This window comes from Agelaius tricolor, unplaced genomic scaffold, assembly GCF_023055355.1.
Source record: "Agelaius tricolor isolate 1412-34295 unplaced genomic scaffold, bAgeTri1.0.p SCAF_38, whole genome shotgun sequence".
NCBI lineage: Eukaryota > Metazoa > Chordata > Aves > Passeriformes > Icteridae > Agelaius > Agelaius tricolor.
The window spans coordinates 312853-327976 of NW_027269298.1; the positions used below are offsets into that span (position 1 = coordinate 312853).

General features: G+C 44.6%; 1 protein-coding gene across 8 annotated transcripts in view; it reads right to left on the reverse strand.

The window, feature by feature from the left end:
- Positions 1-10003, reverse strand: part of DNM1 (dynamin 1) — a 65135-nt gene extending 55132 nt beyond the window's left edge. For all 8 annotated transcript variants that reach the window (XM_071454069.1, XM_071454066.1, XM_071454071.1 and 5 more), the window contains exon 1: positions 9673-10003. In XM_071454069.1, coding sequence (XP_071310170.1) covers positions 9673-9833 — 161 coding nt within the window. In that variant the 5' untranslated portion in view covers positions 9834-10003. The remainder of the gene's footprint in view (positions 1-9672) is intronic.
- Positions 10004-15124: the final 5121 nt, after the last annotated feature.

Here is a 15124-nt window from a genome sequence, read left to right on the forward strand (position 1 = left end):
TCTATTAAAAGTAAAAGCACAATCAGCTTAAGAAATAGCCAGAGATTACACAAGAGATCACAGCAGCCAGAAAGAGAGAAAACCTAAAATGTATTAGAATCCAGGGGTCCCATCATGACCCAGAGCAGTGTAAGCTCAGAGTAAATCATAAAGTCAGTGAGGCTAAATAACAGCATAAAACCTGTGAGGGTTAGAGCTTTGCTGTTTATTGGTTTAATTCTGAACTAACAGGCCACCAGACATATTCCCCTGCTGACACGGAATTGTTCCTGTGCTGGAAGGCAGGTGGCAAATGGACAGTCATTATAAGCCTCATTTTTAGAGGTTTGTAACTATGTGGATGAGGAAGAGCTCTCAGGGCTGAAACAGTCTGGTAATTTGTCAGAGCACTGAGCCAGATCCTAGGTAACTTACTCTGTCTCTACACATGTAAGAGTGGCAGGAAGACAAAGAGGAGGAACTGAACAAAGACTTCAAGATTTTTGCCTTTAGGTACCTCTTTCCTTGTTCTAAAAAATTCAGCACCACCTCCCTCATCACTGGATCTCCATTCTCAATTTTATAATAAAGGGAAACACTGTAGTTTCTCCTAGTGCTCTCCAGGGTAAGTTAGCTGTGCTGTGAAAACATTTGCAGATGTTGAGAACCGACTGCTCAGCATCTCTGTAGACCTCTGCCTATTGATATGAGAAAGGGTCTGAATGCAGCTGTAAAACTACTCTGAAATGCAGCTGCAATTTATGATCAGCTTTTATCCAGCATTACAGCAACACTGCCTGGCTTTGCAGCCAAAATCCACAGCAGTATCAGTTTAACACTGGCTGTGTCCTCTCTTAGGCATCACATATACTACACTGGCCCCTCTTGCAGCAAGAGTGTTTCCCAGCCCCAAAATGACAGTCTGAGCAGTCAGACAGGACTTACCATGTCTGTTATGGTTGTATTAACTCTTCACCCTTCCACACGGCTGCAACAACGCAGCCTAAAGCCATAAGAAACAGGAAAGGGAGAGTTAAAGGAGACTGTTGAGGCAATACATTATTAAAATAGTATTTTCAGCCCCAGAGACTCCAGTTCAATTCCCATTTCCGTCACAAGTGAGGTACTGGGTTTATTCCAAACCTCATTTATTGTTCATTGCCACTGCAACATGAGTATTTCAGCAGAGCTTATAGTTTTGAGACTAAGCCCTGATTTTTAGGAAGGGAAGAGATGACAATGCAGGTCTTAGAAGCTTTCAGAGTCTTTATACTTGTCTCCAGAAGCATTTAGGGAAACAGCATCTTTTAGAGAAAAAAAAATACCCTCAAACCTCCATGTTAGAAATTGCTGTTTTCAATACAAAAGCTACACTGCTCTTCTGTTCGCTCAATTGCTGTGGCCAGGGCTCTAAGAAAAGCCACACAAGTCACAAGACTTGCAGAAAAATGGCAGAAGCTGGCAAGTTTGCTTCCAGTCAGCAAGACACAGCTTGAGGAGCTTGCATAACGTCTGCTTCCAAGAAGCTCCCAAAAGCATGTTATGCTGAATTTCAAGAAGCTACTAACCAGGGACCATCTCACTTCCATTTGGTCATGGCAGGGTCTGCCAAAACTTTCCATGTCAGATGCTCTGGAGAAAACAGAGACACTGTTAGATTTCAGACTCAGGGCTCATTATTCCTGTACTGCATCTTGAAGGAAAGCAAAGCAGTTATCTACTACAGTCAGCAGCAGGCTCAGAGCTGTGACAAACCTGAAGGTCACAAAGGAAGCAAATGCCAGCAACTTAATTGTCCTGTCTGCCCATTGACATAAGACAGCTTAAGAAAACTGTGGAGCCACTTTTTATTCAACTGTTATTAAAATATTTACTAATGGACTTTGAAAACAAAGCTGGACCTAACTACAAAGTATCAATGAGTCACCTGGAATATTTGTTTAAGTATTTAACTTTAAATTGCCCATCAGTGTTTTGATGCAGTCTTGCCTGCTTGTCAGTAAACACCAAAATGTTCTCAGCCCTCTCTTTGTAGCTAACCCAGTATCTATAGTAGTTAGTTCTCCAGTTTGCATTACTAAACTCCATCAAGTCACCCCAAAATAAGCATGATGTGTGCTTAGATGGATCACAGATAAATGTAAATTAAGAGAAATAACTTTTTTGCAGTTTTTCCAGAATCAGTACCTGCTTGCAGGCTGACCACCTCCAAACCTGACCAGAACACGCAAGTACTGAACGTCCCTAGGTTCAAAACCCTGGGCTCACTCCTCTGTAGAGCTGGGCTACCCATCTCTGCCCTGAAACACCATGCTCAAAAATTCAAGTGCTACCAGTAGGACAGTCTCTCATCTCCAGTGCTTTCTAAGAACACGCTCACTCCTCAAATCCTGCACCTGATCTATGCCAGCAGCCAAAGGTGGCTGCACCAGACCCAACCTCTGCAGAGCAGACCTAAGTAACCTGCAAAATACTTGCTGCAAATGAAGAATTAAAGTTCTTGGCACAACACTTCTAGAGAGAAGGCAAGCCTCTGCAAGGGCTCAGACAGACACTGCAGTGCCATCTTTACAGAGTTTTCATTTATTGTTAAGAAATCACTTTATGCTTAACGTTGTCCAGTGTTCCAGTGTCCATTAATGATATACACCTACATGTCATGGGAGACACCAACAGCCTCAAAGGATGGAGAAAAAGGTATAAAAATTAATCACTAAGAATTGAGCTTCAGAGCAAAGAACAGAATTCTACCTCAAGGCTGAACATGCCCATTTGCCTGTAATAAGAGACAATATTCCTTAACCATGAGATTCCACTCTCTATCAGAAGGTGCAAAACCAGCTCAGAGGCCAGGAAGAGGAAACTTCAAGTAGAAGGAGAAATTGTCCCACTAGTAAGCTATTTTTCCCACCATGCATGACTAGACTTCTGGGTTTGGGGTTTAGTTTTTTTTGGACCAGATTTAATTTAGTCTCTCCTCCCAACTAGCAGTACTCTGACTCATATGGTTACAGATCTGTGAGTCCAAGAAGGAGGAAAGTATTACACCCAAAGTTTTTGGGGTGGTTTTTTTAGTGGCATATCAAGGAAGTGGGTTTACCCTGCACATTATCAGTAAATCTCCTTTCACAGACACCGCCTCAAAACCAATTTTACATTGGGCACATAGGCTGAACACCATATGCTTCTAGATGACTGCCTGCCACCCCTTCACTAATTCTTCTGGTTTTGCTACTCATGCACTGCCTGAAACAAAAAACTAAGTACTGGCTCACATGGGTGGAGCACACATGGTTTGTTCTTGTCCAATAAATTCACTGCTCAAGGCATCATAATAAGTTTCACCCCAGCAGCTAGAACACAGCAAGAACTGTTTTCTTAATTAACTTATGCTAAGTTGTAAGTTGCTTCCATTTCTCCTCAATAAGATCCATCCTAAAAAAATCTTATTCCGAATTTTTGTTCATGCTTGTACAGACAGACTCAAACCTGGAGTACAAAGTAGGGACATTCAGGAATTCACCAGATCAGGAAGGGGATGAACTTCCTGCCTTAGAATAACATTTTCAGAAGCTGCCTCAGATAGGAGGTGTTGCAGACAGACTCCCACTCCTTCTGTTTAAGTCTAGCAGGGTTCTGCCTGCTCTGAGCATCTGGAAAAGTCAGGGTCAAGGACTTGGCTTGGTATTCCCAGATAGGTATTGAATGGCTTCTGAAAACAATCAGTACCCTTTAAAAACAGTAGGTGATCTTTGCTTTGCCTGGTTTTACTAAGGATTTTTCACTGTGTGCTAAGCACACCAAGTTTTAAAAAACAGGAGCAGGTGACAGTTTAGGTTTTGGGAACTTCTGACTCCTTTTCCCACTGGTTTTGTTCCCTCTTTACAACTTTGTATCACTGCATCCTGTTCATTGAGGAAGCACACAAAAATTCCACATGTATTTATCACAAAGTACAGTAAGAATTAATAAAAAAAGAAACCTCAAGATGTTCTAAGACTCTCAACTTGAGGATTATCATGCTAACAAGGAAGAGCCCACAAGGAAATGCAGCGTCCCTGATCTGTCAGCTGTCAGGTGATGAATTCCAGCAATGACAAGGCAACCTGGCATTTTCACACACCAGTAGGTCCAAACACCAACTTGCACCACACTGAGCACCACCTTCCCCACTGGACTGCAGCTGGTTTCCCTTCCCTAGGTAAATTCTGATATGATCTGAGACATGCCATAAAGATCCCTTCTTCTAGAGAATATAAGGCTAGTGGGCAGTTATCAGAAGCACAAGATCATCACTAAAGAGCTAATCTGAAAGATACAGCTAGAAAGATCTGCAGAGAACATGTAACTGCTGCAGGAACTAGAAAAAATATTAGACTTGTACTTAGTTGAGCCAACCCCAATAGGATTAAAACAAGTTGACAACAAACACAGGCAGACACTGCTGCTGCATCTATGAACACTGAGATTCACAGGGTTTTCCCTCACAGCCATCCATGCTATGTTATGTTTTAACTTAATTATGTATCTTCTTCTGGCAGTCCTCCTCCCACAAGTGTTTGCTCAGAGCCCTACAGATTTCTCTTAAGTTAAATTATTTTATCTTGGGGTCTGCTGTAACACCTTACCCATTTCCCCCAGTGCTCCATATTTTCTTCCTTCCTCAATTAATCCAAGATGAAAATAGGCATTTTCTTCACTGGAGACCAAAGACTGGCTGCCATTTGAAGGAGTTACCTGACCATAGTTTATTTCTCTAAGCAGCAGAATCCTACTCCTGGCTCTTGTACCATCACTGCAACCCTGAATAAGTCAGTTCCCAAGCAGTGCCTGTGTTTTTAAGCTGCAAATAGACAACAGGATTTGACTGGCTCACAGATGTATTTATCATACAACAATTAAAGGTCCATGATTTGCAATTAATCATCTCTCTGCCAGCACACATCTCAAATCACAAACGTCAAAAATTTAGAAGAATCACTCTTAAGAACCTCTTTTGTGGTCAAAGCACATGACTGTATCTTCTTGTTTAAATTTAAATCTGCTCCTGAAGTACTGCAGTGATGCTCAGCATTGCCCAGTACAACAGACATCCCCAATCTATACATAATGTAGCTATTTTACAAGATTTGAAATCTCAGTCCTCAACACTCAAGCTCATAAACCACATACTGCAGCAGAAGCCTGAGCAACTTAAAAGTACAAAGATCATCAACAAAACAGTTTTCCTGCAGGAATAGGCCAAGTGTCTGGATATCTTTATGCATCCCTTTAGGATCCTTCACTTCTACACAGTTGCTAAACACTGCTGTTGATCTCTGAAGGTATTTTACTGGGGAAGCTTTCCATAACAAAGCAAAGTATTCGTTATCAAGGAAAGCATTCCCTCATCATATCTTGGGGGTGTAATTATCTCTAAATGATTGTGGAAGGTATTAAGTTCTTCCTCAGAGTTATACCTGAAGCCAAACTAAACCCTGTGGCTTCAGGATCTAGCTTTGCATCACCAGTATGGGACATAGAAAGGCAAAGAGACACTTGCTGCCAGGCCCATGCTTGATTTTGTCACAGCAATTACTGCAGCTATGCCTAATGAGTATTTAGCCTTTTGACTGCCACAGGCATTGCAGTGCTGCATTTTCACTGCTCTTTTACCCATGTGGAAATTTCATTGTGTTAGCCCAACATGGTTGAGTTTAGGCCCACACCTGTCTCCTAATTCCTTCCAGGCAACACAAAAATATCAGGGAATTCAGCATATACCATCAGAGCCTAGTGACAGATTGCTAAGTACCCCTGGTTTGGGTGCACAGCTTCCAAGAGAAGATGCTTATGGGGTACCAGATCCCAGCTCGGGTATGGGGTCAAGTAAACACTGATTCACTTTGCACAAGTTTGGCACTGCTTAAGTCCCTTGATCATAAACAAGATGGTTTCATCTCCATTCAAGTCCTTCCACCCACTGTTCCCAGCCCTTAGTCACTGCCTCTTCAGCAGCCCCCTGAAACCATCTGTTCTGGAGAAGTCAGAGGTGCCTTGTTTTCCCCATGAAGAGCAATGCAGCTGTCCCAGCAGGGCTGAGCAGCACCCCTGCCTTGGATCAGAGGCACAGCCATGCCAGGAACCAGCTGAACACAGCCCAGGGCTTCCAGTTCTCCTGTTTGTAAAGCACAGGTAACAGTAATACTCCCAGAAACCCAAAGATTTGTGTAACACTGCTCTGAGATCATAAGATTTAAAGAAAGCATATTTGTTGTTTTCACATGGTAAAGTAAGAGTGGCATGAACAGGGATGATTATACAAACAGCCTTGTGGGCTGTCTCGTACAACCTCCTCAGTCATTTGGGCTCTTAAGTCAAATTAGCACATACCACATGCTTTGTTCTTTTTATCAGACCAATTTTGCTGGTACAGCTGCCTGCTCCAAGACCAATTTATTTAGAAAAGGAGGCTGCAGGGAAGAAACAACACCTTAAGAACGGACTAAATGATCACTGAGGTCCCTTCCAACCTGAGTTATCCTTCAACCTTATAACCACACCAACAGGAAATGCCTGGAGCTCACCCAATTAACCTTCCTTGCAGTTCTGGCGCCCAGGACAAACCAGTCTGTGGACAGATGTGTCACCTGTCTGGCTTCTACATGGCTTCTTGTTTCTTCAGCAATTTTATCACCACCAGCCGGTATCCGAGCCACCACGCTGGGACTCCAGCAGCAAAAGCACACATAGCAGCCACACTGACATCTGGTATTATAAATACAAGCTCTGCACTGTTGGATAATCTGTTAACAGCAGAGTAAGTGTCACTGAAAACGCAATTAGCAGCAACTACTAAGCCGGCGAATTCAGGAGGAGAAAAATATTAGTTTGGTAAGACATGTAACTAAAGACTGATTGCAGGCAGGATCACTCCTCCCTCCCTGCTTGTAGATTTCCACTGAGTGTGGGACTCGGTGCTACTGCGAGGTGCCTGCAGCAGCCCTGGACTGAAGCCCTGCACAGCCACAACACAGGTCTGGCAGGGGGCAAGTGTCCTGCTAGGGAAACGTGATTTGATGATCATTTGAAAGGAGCCCCACAGGTGCTGAGCAGTGAAACCAGCCCTGCTGGGGCCCCCAGCCCCTGTGCTGAAGTGTCTGCATCATGCCCATCAGCCAGTACCAACCACATCAGCATTTGTTCTTGCACAGATTTCCATCCATTCAGAGAGAAACTCAGCAGCACTCACATTCCCTGTGCAGCGAGCAGCTGCTGAGCAATAGCTGCACCACCATCCTGGTATCAAGCAGGAGCAGTGACATATGTCATGTCCACACTACAGCAATAATTGTATTTGTACACAGTAGGTCTACACACAATTTCTTCTTGCGACTGTTCAGACAAGAAAACAGCCCTTGTCACAATCACACTGAAGAACCATGCTCATTCTGGATACTATTTCCATAGCTCCTTATCATGGTTTCCAATACCCACACAGAAAGAAAAGAGACTATACATTACAGCAGGGCCCCAACACAATTTTAACAGGATTGGGATTTGCAGCATATACACATACATTCTGTGGTAAGAGGTCTCAAGTTACCAGTCTAAACCAGCCAGCACTCAGGGGTATCAAATGGAGAAAGACCTCTTCACACTGACATTTTCCATTTCCCCTCCAATTATTTCCTCTAAATGCTTTTCTACAGACAGCTCTCAGCTCCTGCTCAGGGGACCCTTAATTATTTCATTTTCTAAAAGCCACAGCACTAGAACTTGCTGCTAGAGAGACAGCTGATGGGACACGGTGAGGTCATAAGTTCTCTTGTGACAGGAGTCATCAGAAACAGACAGAAGAGAATTGAATTCATATATTTTCCACCAAGCAGATAAAACCCCTGGTTCTAAATTGGTGCCAGTGAAGATGCACCAAGGATTAGTAAATCCTCTTGTGTGGTTGGTCTAAAGGAGAGGAGCAGTTTACCCCAATACACCGACTGTCCTTCCTCCAACAAATCCCCCTCTGGCCCAGCAGCCCTACATTATCTACAACACCACTGCAGCACTGCCTGCACAGATCCTCTAAAAAGGATTTACGAGGTTTGACTGCCAGTACTTAGAAAGCATGAAAACAGCAGAGCCAACAGGTGAACCCATTTTGCTCAAAGATTGCAGAAGATCCATTTTCCCCTTCTTCAAAAGCCACAGCCCAGCAAGTTTTTCACTTGGGTGGCAGGAATTTTTATTTTTTTCTGTGACTATAAACAAACAAGTGGATCCTGGACTATGACCTGAGGCTTAGTAGAATGTATTTCTGCAATGTCCTGCCTTTGGCATAATCCCAGCATCTCTGGGGGGTACACTGCATAGACCTTTGGAAGTTAGCTAGAAGAGATACCAAACTCTTTAAATTTTATATTCTTATTTTTTCAAAACTCTTTGATCTATGGCAGAGAAGAAGAATTTTTACTTTGACCATGCTTTCTTTGTACCAGATACAACCCCTGAGCCTTCCTCCTAGTATACCCAGCACTCACTGCTCAAAGATACCCTTGCACAGGTCCAGAATTTGAGGCTACTTGCAGCTAAACAAGCAGTTAATCCACACCACAGACCCTTCTGACAGTGGAAAAGCTCTATAAGCCATCCAACAGCAAACAGCTTAAAAGAAAAAGTGGGGGTAGGGAAATGTAGGGAAACGAGATCCAATAGATGTTGTCACAAATGCAGTTTGCTGAAAGAGAAAAACCCACGCAAGCATCTGACCAGGTATCAGCAGTCACTGCTTTTAAGGCAAGTCACCAGGGACCTGCGTGCTCCTTATAGCATAAAAAAACACCTTCATAACTAAAACCTGTATATAACTTAATACAATTAATTAGCAAGGAAAAAGGTGAGGAACAGCCCCCCCCCCCCGCCCCAGGTGTTGTGTGTCTGCACTGGAGCAGATACCCAAGCAGCGCGGTCTGCAATTTACTCAAGTTGCAGATGATGAATGCGAAGGTCACATGAAGGGAAGGCATCAGTATATTGCCTGTCACAAAATGGTAGCACCCGGGGATTTGAGCATATAGGAGAGCTATAACCCCGTCCTTCCTATAGCCTCCCCGCAGCTCCTGACATGGCATCCGCTATGGAGGACAGCGAGCCTGGGCTGGGGGAGGGGGACGGAGCAGATTAAACTTAAACACCCTCCGCATCACCCCCCCGCAGCGACAACATCCATCTCTGAGCCCCGCACCGAGCGGGGCATGGATGGGGCCGGCCCCCACAGCCCCTTCAGCCCCCTCCGTTATGTAACAGCCAGGACAAGGGGGGGCTTCCACCGGCCGCCAACGTGCGGCAGCGGCGGGGACCCCGCTGCGGAACGTCCCCAGGCGGGGAGCCCTCCCTCCTTCCCCGTACCCCTGCACCGCAGCGCCCGGGCGTCCTGCAGCGCTGCCCGCGCACACACACGCGCCGAGCGGAGCGGAGGAGCTGCGAGCGGAGCGCTGTCCCCGCTCCGCGCCGTGCCCGCACCGCGTTCAGAGTGCCCGCACCGCGCTGTGCCCGCGCTGCCCCTGCGCCCGTTCCCGCACCGCGCTGCCCGTGCGGAGCCTCTGCCGGCGCTGCTCCCGCACCGCGCCGCCCGCGGACCCCGCGGCGCTGCCCCCGCACCGCGCTGACCATGCGGCAGCTCTGCCCGCGCCCGCGGGGACACCCCCTGCTCACCTCCCGACGAAATTCTCCAACACGGAGCTCTTGCCGGCGCTCTGCCCCCCCACCACGGCGATCTGCGGCAGGTCGAGGTTGGCGTTCTGCCCGATGGCGGCGAAGGCGTCCTGCAGCCGGTTGACCAGCGGGATGAGATCCTCCATCCCGCGGTTCCCCATGGTTGCGGCGCGGCTCCTCGCACAGGCAAGCTCGCACTAACACTTCCCGCAGCCCTCCCCGGCTCTGGGGCCGGTGGGCAGCGGCTCCAGCCCGCGCCCCTCGCCCCGCTCGACGCCGCCCGGGCTCCGCTCGCCTCAGCCCGCCCGCCGCGCCTGTGGAGAGCCCCGTGCTGCCGCCAGGGGGCGTTAGAGGTACCTGCGCCGCGCTGCATCCTGGGAGATGTAGTCCGGCGGCTGCGAGGGGCCGAGGGGGCCGGGATCGGCACGGCATGGCAGGGCACGGGTGTCTGTGCCCAGAGATCTGGGAACGGGGCTCGCTCCCAAAACCAGAGAAGTTCAGGTTGTCCCGGGGCTGCGTCTGTGTGTAGCAGGTTGGCACACCTGTACGGCCCAGCCGCTGTGGATGCGCAGCCTGGTAAGCCCGGCCCACTGTCAGTGGCGGTGTCCGTGAGGCCGAGCCACCAGCACGGTGCCACGGTCCCTGTGGCATTCCCTGCCTGCAGCTGTGCAGCGCTGCCAGAGAACAGGTAAAATGTGATCAAAGGACCCTCATGGCTTGGTTACTGCGCCTGCAGTATTTGATCCTCACAGCCACACCCTTCAGTCAGGGCACCACGGTTTGGTGACAGTACTTGGGAATGGGCTGGCACCTGTACGGGAGGGATTTGTGTGAAGGCAGCACTCGTGAAATCACCAGAATACAGGAAACACTTGAGATTAAACTGGAGGTATGCAAAACGCTACCACTCTCTGAGCATCTAGCTAGAATAAAATGGCAGAGGCTAGAATAAGATGTCTTTTAAGGTCCCTTCCAACCCATTCTATAGCAGAGGTTAGAATAAGATGTTTTTTAAAGTCCTGTCCAACCCATTCTATGGCAGAGGCTAGAATAAGATGTTTTTAAGGTCCTTTCCAACTCATTCTATGATTCTGCTGCTTCATTCAAACACAGATGAAAAATTTATCAATTTCTGTTTATAGCTGTAAAACAGTAGATCTGTTGCCAGGCTTGTTTTAAAGAAATGGAAACAGGTGCTTCATTTTACGTACCCAGATTTTGTTTTTAAAATTACTTGTCTGCAATAACGAGGGAAGAGCTTGGTTTTAGGTTTTTAAAAGGGATGGGTTTTTAATAAGAATATAACATGAGGCCATATTTGATTTCAAAGTATAGCAATGAAAACAAGTGTTCAAAAAAGCATCTGATGGCTAGCAATGACTCAGAAGGATGGAGAATGTTGCATTTCAAACACCTCTCAGTTCGTGCTACCCAAGACTCCTATTCACAGCTCAGAGAGAGATGGGGGTGGAGGGGGAAACGAAATACAAAAAACTGCAACAGATTTTGAGCTGTCTGTTTTGTTTTAACCAGCAGCTTTTTAGTTATAATAATTATGATGAATATTTCACAGATGTCCATCAAATTTAATCCATGCAAAAATACCTATGTGGACATGCAGAGAAACTGAGGCAACCATGGTGAGGGATGAATTTGCCCCATGCTCTAACACATCACCAGTGTGCAGGTAAGAGCACTGAAGGAAGGGAGCTGCTCCATCTGTATGGGTAACACCTTTGTAGGGCATACGTGGGCAGTTTTGGGGGCTGTCAATGCTATTTTTTCCTCTCGGCAAATTACCCAGTAAATCTCAAGAAATAAGCTTAAGAAATTCAATATAGACTGTGGACAAAAGCCTTTGAGCATCCTTGCAGCCATTCTGATAAATTATGTTGAAGGATTCTGGAAAAAAACTGCTATGGATAGCTGCTCTTTGTAAGAGGTCACCACAAAAAGAACAGTGAAGAGTATCAAAGGCTCAAATAATGATGTCACCTTCCTCCCTGGATCAGAGCTGAAGCTCAGGGAACTTTAGACCATGAGGGTCTTTGAAGCTTTATTTGAGGAACCATAAGAAGAAAACCATCCTTTTCCCAGAGCCTGCTGTAACTTGTAGTTCACCAGCTGCAATACAGAGAAAGATTGCCCAGTTGCATCACTTCAATCACCTCACACAATTTACCAGCTGTACTAAAAACTCTCAGTGGCCATGACCAGCCTCACCTGGTGGACACATCTGGACACATTCCCCCCACATCTGTGGACCTGGGAGGGCCATCAGTCCCTGCTAACTCATGGAGAACTGTTTGTTTCTGGGTCAGTTGCAGCCTATGGAGTCTTTGGGTCTGGGTTTCACTCACAGATTGACTCCTTAGCTTTGTCCCCATGTACTCTGAGTGGGTATTTTGTTCTGGGTGAGTCGGCTCTAGATATATAATAAATATATCTAGATAAATAAATAGATAATAATAAATAATCACTCAGGTTATACCATTTTTTTTTGGCAAAGCTAAAATGAAACTAATCCATTTGCTTTAAGAAATTTGTTTGTGAAAGACTATTGAAAATACAGTACATCAACAGCTGATGTTGAAAACTGAGGGGAAAAGTAGGATTTATGCTGCTAGTTAAGGAGCTCATACAGTACAAAGGGTCATGCATGACTTCTTTGCAGGTGTTCTTTCCTATGCTATCTAATTTTATTTTTCTGTGAAACTCATACTTAGGAAATGTGGTTCTTTGGGGGGTATATGGGGGGTTTTGGCCTAATTGAAGTCTTAACGGGCAAAACTGGACAGGAGGGATGAGGGGAGATAATAGTGTGCTCTCCAGGTGCATAAGAAAGGAACAAAAGGAATGATGGAAATGATAAAACATACAGAATATTGGCGACTTTTACATGCATCAATATTAGTGTAAAACTGAGAGATGCACAGAATCTGCTCCAGCTTCTTTGTCCTGCAGAGATATTTGTAAGCAAATGAGCTCCAGTGTCTGCCTGCATTGTCACCCTGAACCATTCATTTCCAGTGTGAAGTCTGAACGCTTCTGCAGCCGCTCAGCCCAGAGAGCCTGACCTCGAGCATCCCAGGCAGCGAGGCTTGGATTTTCTGAAGCGTTACAAACCTACACCTCCCGCTGATGAAAAAGTGAACTGCAGGCACTCGGAATCGCTCCTAGAGCCTTCCATTTTCTCTCCTGCCACAAACGGAGTTGCAAGGATGTTCTCAGCAAACATACCTTTTGATTCTGTAATACCTCCTACCTGTGACTTAGCAGCATGCAGCAGACAGAGCAAGAAAAACAAAAGGTATTTCAGTAACTGGAATGAATAGGGAAAATATTTTTTTTTTAAATCTTAGTAGAAAAACCGAAGATGTTAACAAAGAAAAACAAGAGGAATGAAAGATTCCCCCCCACACTAGTGCTATAAATATTTCTGAATGTACTTTAACATGAATCCCTAAAAATGCATGTGGCCAAGCATATGTGTGTTTCTATGTATGGCTATCAACATAACCACAGTTGTGTATGCTGATTTTGTCACCTCATGCAAATAGGACTCCCAGTTTAGTTAGCATAATTAGAAATAGACATTTGAGAGCTGGATTCTGTCCTTCATTCCTTGCCCTTGCAAAAATAACATATCTAGTCCTCAGAGGAAAAAAGAGGCAAAAATGTGGAATGCAATTAGCTTATGAGTCTCTAAGTTACTTGCAAACTGTTTCTGCTGACTCCAGGTAGCGTGAATGTTTAGAATATTTCACTGTGGATCTTGAAATGGACAATTCTGGCCTTTGGGGTTCCTAAAAATAGTTATAAACACAGGTAAGAATTTAAATTGAATGTTTAAAAGCAGAGGTTAAAAGTTCCAAAAAGAAACTGGCCTAGGATTGTCATTGTCCATACTAATACTACATAATACAGCTGATCAATAGTTAAAAATATTAACTAAAATTAACCTCTTAAATTTCCATAACTATCTAAAGGTGCCTATAGAGATAGAAAATGTTTAAGTATCTATTTTATAGGTACTTAAGTGCTACTACAGTAGTAGTAACATCATCCATCTCTTGTGGTATCAGTTGCTCAGAGAAAAAAAATTGATTTCTAATGCTCCTATTAATTGCAGAAGCTATTTGAAAGAAAAACAGCCTTTAATTTTTGAGTTTTCAAATATATTGTATTTTATTTCTAGCATAACATAGTGAAATGCTTCTTCATCTTCTGTACTTAAACTGAATTGATGTGCAAATCCCCCAAAAAGAGGTAAAGAAGGTAAATCTGGTGCATAAGACACTAGGACAGTATTATTGTGAGTGTGACTCTCTAGAAGCCAGAGTATACATAAGGAAAGAAAGAAGCTGAATGTTATACTCCATTAAGAATGGGATCTGCACAAGGATGTGAGTTTAAATTAATATTTTAAGAGCAACAAAGCTGAGTTCTCTGTGCTTTCTGCATCTAGTGAGATATCATAAAATAGCTCCAGATATGTATATTATCTTGTGAGACTGAAAATCACTAATAGGAGCTGATTGACCATGTGGTGAAATGGATATAAAAACTATCTTTACCTCTTGTGGACCTGTCCTGCCCATCAAGAAATATCAAGAATAGGTTTCTAGAACTATATTACAAAGGACGAGGGAAAACATCCTTTAATTCACAGATGATTTTGGTTTGAAATGTTGTGTGAATCCAGTCATCCTCCAGATAAAACAGACATGGAAAACAGTGTAATTCCAGTAACTAATATCAGCTGTTAAGAGCATGTCGGGTGAAACTTGACCCATTCTTTCAATAGATAGGCCCCCAAACCAGGAAAAGAAAGTACTTTAAAGCTCCATATGCTTTTTCTCCAAGAAGTTTGTGAGGCTTAAACACATTATGGTGAGAACTAGTTATATCCTGGTGAAATGGATGAGTAATCACACTATCCTTGCAGATTGCAGAGGAAATTGTGGGCACCGCAGTATGTTGGTGCTGTCATAGGCACTGAGAAAACTTGGGTTTTCAAAAGTGATGTGGCTCCACCAAAGGTTGCATACCAAGTCTTTTTCAAAGCCAAAATTAAAATATAAAACTGCACAGTGCAGTCATATGCTGGAAATTAGAAATCTCTGGTTATCTGCATGCCTGATCCAGTCCCTGGAAAAAATTCATATAGCCCAGCAAAAACTTGGCCGTATAATACAATCCAGCTCCTGAATAAAAAGCATTCATATGCTCTGTCCTCTTATCTGCCAACAGATTTCATAACCCTGATCTAATCATACAGAGGTATAGTGCAGGTTGCCTTATAGTCATGATCCAACAACTCCACTGACTACAGTCTCTGCATTGCAGGAGGCTTTCTGGGTCATTCTCTTACCTTGAACTTCTAAATCTTACTCTCTTTTATTCACTCCCATTGCCAATGAGGCACTCCCAAGCCTAGGGGGTACATGGG